The 6,076-nt window shown below is 41.7% G+C and overlaps 1 protein-coding gene across 1 annotated transcript; it reads left to right on the top strand.

The window, feature by feature from the left end:
• Positions 1–266: 266 nt before the first annotated feature.
• On the top strand, positions 267–1,621 carry LOC132797831 (uncharacterized). The gene is made up of 2 exons (XM_060809604.1): positions 267–815; positions 872–1,621. The coding sequence occupies exons 1-2, from the start codon at positions 267–269 to the stop codon at positions 1,619–1,621; spliced, it is 1,299 nt and encodes a 432-aa protein (XP_060665587.1).
• The last annotated feature ends 4,455 nt before the right edge of the window (positions 1,622–6,076 follow it).

Below are 6,076 nucleotides of genomic sequence, written 5' to 3'. Positions count from 1 at the left end.
CTGAATTTCTATATTCGGATGACTCTCAGTGGCCGCAGATGAACATTGATGCGAGCCAACATAGCAATACTATTCTGCAACACGTCGAAGAGCAATTGGAAGTCATGTCACCTTTGAGCTGTATCTCACCAGACCCAGAAAGATTCAGCAAACTGGAGAGATTAAGAGCCGCACAGTTGCGAGTATTGGATTTCTTGCGATCTATTGTCAAGAAGAGCATGGGATCGGAATTAAAGAAGTTACTATTACTTGAGCGGCCAATCGAGATGGATATCATTCTAATACGAGTGTGCCAGGAAACCGAGTATTTCAGCGAGATGAAATGCTTAAAAACGGGAAGCAGTATTATGGATCGGAAGAGCAAGCTATTCAAATGCTCTCCGTACTTGGACGAAGTAAGCATACTGCGCGTCAAGGGAAGAATCGACCTAATAGAAGGAGTCGAAGTAAACCTAAAGCGACCCATAATCCTACCAAGAAGACATCGATTTACATTTCTGCTGGTTGAGTCGTATCATCGCCGGTACCATCATCTGTACGACGAGATCGTGGTCAATGAACTACGGCAAAGGTTCCTGATATTTGGTCTGAGAGCCTTGGTGAGAGAGGTTTCTCAAACTTGTCCAGCATGCCGGATGAGGCGCGCGCGTCCTAGGCCTCCAGAAATGGGAAGTCTACCGCGCGAGCGTTTGGCGCACCACATGGCGCCGTTCACCTATACAGGAGTGGATTACTTTGGGCCCATCGACATCATCGTTGGACGACGGCACGAGAAGCGCTGGGGTGTTCTGTTCACATGCCTCACAATTCGTGCCGTACACCTGATATCGCAACGTCACTGTCAACCGACTCTTTTCTTTGTATTCTAAAGGCATTTATAGCGAGACGTGGTTGCCCGCGACGAATGATGTCCGATAATGGAACTAACTTCCGAGGTGCGAGTAGAGTGTTAAAAGATGAAGTAGAGCGTATATCGACCAAGGATGTGGAGACCAAATACCCAGAAATGGAGTTCATGTTCATTCCGCCAGGCTCACCGCACATGGGCGGTGCATGGGAAAGATTGGTACGCTCAACAAAGTCCATTCTAACGGAGATCTTGCCGCCTGGTGGATTGCGAGAAGAAGTGCTTCGTGCTGCGTTGGCTGATGTGGAGGGTATTCTCAACTCACGCCCACTCACATATGTACCACTGGAATCGGCAGACTCAGAAGCGCTTACACCGAACCATTTCCTCTTGGGCCACTCTAGTGGAATTCGTGAACGAGACAGCAAAATCCATAACGGTGACAAGCTTGCCAAAGGATTCAGAATTTCGAGCCAGTTAGCCGATCAGTTCTGGAAAAGATGGATTCGAGAATATCTGCCAACGCTTACGCGCCGTACCAAATGGTTCCAACCGCCGCCAGATTCGATCGCCGTGAATGACATTGTTGTTATCGCAGATGAGAATGGCAAACGAAACAGCTGGCCCAAAGGAGTTGTGGTAGATGTTCACCGATCGAGAGACGGTCAGGTACGGAGTGCCGTAGTGCGCACTACAGAAGGTATTGTGACTCGCCCCGCCGTAAAGCTAGCCAAATTAGATTTGAAAATTGGTAATACACAACGCGAATGCTAGTGAATTACGGGGTGGGGAATGTTGGCGGGCGAACTAAATTTTCTACTGGGGCTTCGCCAGCGCATTTCCTACTGGGCATTTGTAATCGGTGATTCTCTTTGTGCATTGGAATTTCACCGTTACGTTCGCTAGAAGTAGCAATGCAGCTGCAAATTTCGGCAGCGTGATTTAATTTGAATTTGTATTTGAGCCCAAGCAGAGGCAAATAATTGTTAACAATTAAATAGGGATTTGAAGGTGTGCGCAGAGCACGAATGTAAGTAAAATTATGAAATTATATTGAAATGTACGAAATATAATGAAAATAATAAAGATTTCAGCAAATATTGATCCACTACAAGTTGTAGTTTTCGAGTAGTGGATTGCTCGAAGTACGAGCAACGGCACACCAACCAAGGCACGGATCCGGTGCCAACAGTCACATATACGGTCATCGCACACAGTAGTTTGAGATGGCGAATTTTTGTTTCTTTGCCATTTTCGTTGTTTTATTTTTATGAGTTTCTGTGTAATGATGATCCCGGTGCCTTTTCAGCGATTGATGGTCACATATACGGTCATCACACACAGAAACATATTGTCTCGCACAAGCGATCCCGGTGGCTTTTCAGCGATTGATGGTCACATATACGGTCGCTTGTGTGGCAATTGGAATTCGATTTTTTGTTTATTTTATTTGCACATTTTTGTGTGTCATTATTTTTTATGCAGTTTTCTCTCTCTTGAATATGTTTTATTATTTTTTCACCATTCACTACAAAATTTCCCCAAAATTTCAAGGAAATTAAAATTAGAGAAAAAAAAAAATTAAAATGGTAAGCGTAGTGGGAAAATCCCTTGTTCGAAGTCCGGCTGCGCCAGTTACCAGTCCAGTGGCCGAGGGAGTCTCACTTGCGAGAGAATTATGTAATATGTTAGGAATACTCACAAAATAAAGCACTGTGCTGTTTCGAGAACTGAATAACACTGACTATTTCGTCAGTGGCAATTTATTACCAAAGGCATGAACATGTGTGTATGTCAGAATCTATGTATGAGTGTATTATCGTCATAGTTGCATAGAGTAGGCTTACAGTTTCCGGATCGGCATTATTCCATGTGGCCGGAGAGAGGGGCATGTTAACTACGGTTTTCTTTCCTAAATATCATATCATTATGTTCGACTTGGACTGGTGTCTCTCTGTCCTCATTTAATTTAGCCAACCTTTTCCCTGTGTTCGCGTTTAAGTGCTCCTGTACTTTTGGGTATATTTCTTTTCTAAATTCATTTAGTTTGCTAAGGTAATCGTGGTGACTGTCGAATGTTATTGTTTTGTTGAATATGTGAGTTCTTCCGTGAAAAGCTCGAAAGGGGTATAGGAAGTGCTGGAGTGTATTGCATTGTTATACGTTGCAACTGCTTCGGTGAGTATTTGGTGATGTCCGCATTCTATTCATGTTTCCTTCCTTTGGCCATGATTATTCTGTACAGTTCGGTTAAGGTTGAATGCAGTCTTTCGACAAAAGCGTTACCAGTTGATTGTTGGAATGAGGTTGTATGAGCCGTTATTTGGAATTGGGTTAAGAGATCATTGAATAGACTGCCCGAAAATTCCGCGCCCTGGTCGAAAATTATTTTCTCTGGTGCGCCGTACTGACTTATGAACAGTAATAGAGTATCGGCGACTTTAATTGAATTTCTATTGCCAAGTGTGTGCTAGCTTGGAGAATTTGTCGATAATGGTGAGGTTACAAATATTATTAAAGGAATAAATATCTATATGCACGACCGCCAATGGTCCTTCTGGGGCGGTTGGGGCTTTCATCAATGGTCTGGGCCTTGTGGCAATACTGAGCCTATCGCATAATTACTTGCGTCTGTGGTCAACGTGAATGGTTTGTTGAAATCAGGGTATATGAGTATTGGATCATTACAAAGAAGATCTTTCGACGTTTCGACTGCTTGTTTAAATTCATCGTATATTATTACAGATTTCTTTCCTTTTACTGTCTTGTTATGGGTTTAGTTATCTTCGCGAAGTCTTTTATGAATTTCCTGTAATACCCTAATAATCCTAAAATGACTTAATTTCTCTTGTCGTTCTTGGGCAGGGGAAGTCCTTGATGGCTTGAATTTTCAGTGGGTTTGGTTTCACTCCTTCCTGAGTAACGATGTGTCCCAAGAAATCGATTTCCTTCCTTAAAAGCTACATTTGCTCGGTTGGATTTTTAGGTTTGCGTTTTGTAGCCTTGTGAATACGGATTTAATATCTGCTATATGTTTTTGAAGTGAGGGTGAGAATACTATTATGTCGTCGAGGTATACGAGACAGACGTCACCGACTAAGTCACCTAAGACGTTGTCCATAACGCGTTGGAACGTGGCAGGAGCGTTCTTAAGACCAAAGGGCATCCTCGTGAACTCATAATGCCCATTTTCAACAGAAAATGCTGTCTTCTCTGCGTCGTTTGGGTTCATTTGAATTTGGTGAAAGCCACTTGCAAGGTCTAATGTTGTGAAATATATGGTCTTCCCTAAGCTGTCTAATATATCTGCAATATTCGGGATATGATGTCTATCAGAAATAGTTTTCTCATTTAGTTTCCGAAAATCGATTACTAAGCGCCACTTCTTTTCACCAGTGCTGTCACTTTTCTTAGGTACAATCCAGACGGGTGCACTCCAATGTGAATGACTGGTTTTATGATGTTTTGTTCGAGCATTTTTGAAATTTGCTTTCGTACTTCGTCCTTATATACAAATAGATACCGGTAAGATTTTGTGTGAATCGGTACATTATCCGTTGTTGGTATAGAATGTTTGACAGCGTTAGAGAACGTTAGTTGATTGCTTTCATTGTGGAAGAGACTTTTGAACGCCTTGCATATTTCAAGTAATTGTTGTTTTTCCTCGTTGTTGAGGTGTTCCATCTGAATGTTTGATTGTTGATTGTCTGGTTGTTCTGTATCTGTTGCTGCGGACATGCAGTTTAAGTATTGGTGGGTTCGTGGAGAGAATTCTTCTGCCTGTAACGGTTCTTCGAGGTAAAGTGTTTAAATCTGGTCCGAGTTATTGCAGACTTCAAAATAGGCAGATCCTGCGACTGCGGTGTATAAGCCGCCTGTTATGGATATTTTATTATCCAAATTCGTGGTTTCATATATAAAGTCCCCTGCATGAAGTTTACTGGGAGCGGTAGTCGCATTTTGGTATTTTGTGGCAGGGTATGTAATGTGTCTACAGGATTTGATCCTGTGAGGATTGGGATGGTGGTTTCTGGTGTTTCCAATATGGAGTCGGCAAAGTTTATTTTGCATTTAGGCTGGATAGGAAATCCATGCCTAGGAGTCCATTGAAGTGGGGTGGTATTTAGGCAGAATCTGTCATATTGGTCATGTTTGGACGCGAGGGAGTTTACACTAGGGTCTGCTTCTCTGGCTAGTGACATCAATTCACTTCTTATTTTCGTGGCTGTGAAATATAATCTTCGCATACTGAGTCCATCCGGAAGAGTATGTAACTCTCTAACAAGCATTTTTCTGTCTTCTTGCTGGAGTATAGTCGCTTGAGATCCCAACTGAGGAGTACATCGCAGACACTCAGTGCTTCGTCTGCTCTGCCTTTAATTTTGTCACGGATAGTTCCAAGCAAGTACTGTCCGCATGTTGCTTTGTCCACTGATCCGGCTAACAATAGTAGCTGTTCTACTCTACTTATAAATCTGTCAAGATTGTCAGATTAAATTTGAATGAAGCTGCCAGCAAAACAAATAAAATAAACTTCGTTTGGACTATAAATTCTGCATTCAACAGATGCAATAAAAAAAAAAGCTCTGTAGCGAACAATAGGAGAAAAAGCTACGTAGGTATAAACAAAAGCTCACTTACATCATTCTCCAGCGACGAAAGATCTTTCACAGCCGGTGATATGTGTGTGTGTGTGTGTGTGTTGTTATGTTGTTGTGGTTGCAATTGTGGAGCAAAATTTAAAGCCCTAACCAAAAGCTTTCTACTCAAACGTTGATCTAAGCTTTTATGTCAGATGTTCCATTGTTTACTTTGTAAACAATTATAAATGTAATTTTAAAATTGCAATTCATGACAGAAAACAAAAGTATTTACGAACAAGATATATGCAGGACGGCTTATGATAACTAATGAAGTGTATTTACATCTGATACTTGGTATATTATACCACGAAATCATATGTAAATTTACATCATAGTTTTTCGTCCATTCAACATATATATATGAACGCAAACAAGACTTTACATGAACAAAATAGAATACAAAGAAGCACTAATTAAGTGGCAGAAGGCCCAAAATGAACAATGTCGAGATACATATACTAAACAACACAATCATCTATGGCACGGTCATCTTCGGAGACATTTCCTCAGGTCGTAGCACGGTCACTTGCACATATACCACATCTGGGGTAATGTTGGCGTTCTCCTTGGTTTCCCTCTTAGGGAC

This window comes from Drosophila nasuta, unplaced genomic scaffold (genome assembly GCF_023558535.2).
Source record: "Drosophila nasuta strain 15112-1781.00 unplaced genomic scaffold, ASM2355853v1 ctg26_pilon, whole genome shotgun sequence".
NCBI classification, from domain to species: Eukaryota; Metazoa; Arthropoda; class Insecta; order Diptera; family Drosophilidae; genus Drosophila; species Drosophila nasuta.
This window is presented reverse-complemented; position numbering and strand designations above follow the sequence as displayed.

Coding starts and splice junctions, on each gene's coding strand:
- LOC132797831 (XM_060809604.1), top strand. CDS start 267: ATGGATATCATTCTAATACGAGTGTGCCAGGAAACCGAGTATTTCAGC. Junction 816..871: donor CATGCCTCACAATTCGTGCC/GTACACCTGATA, acceptor TGTATTCTAAAG/GCATTTATAGCGAGACGTGG.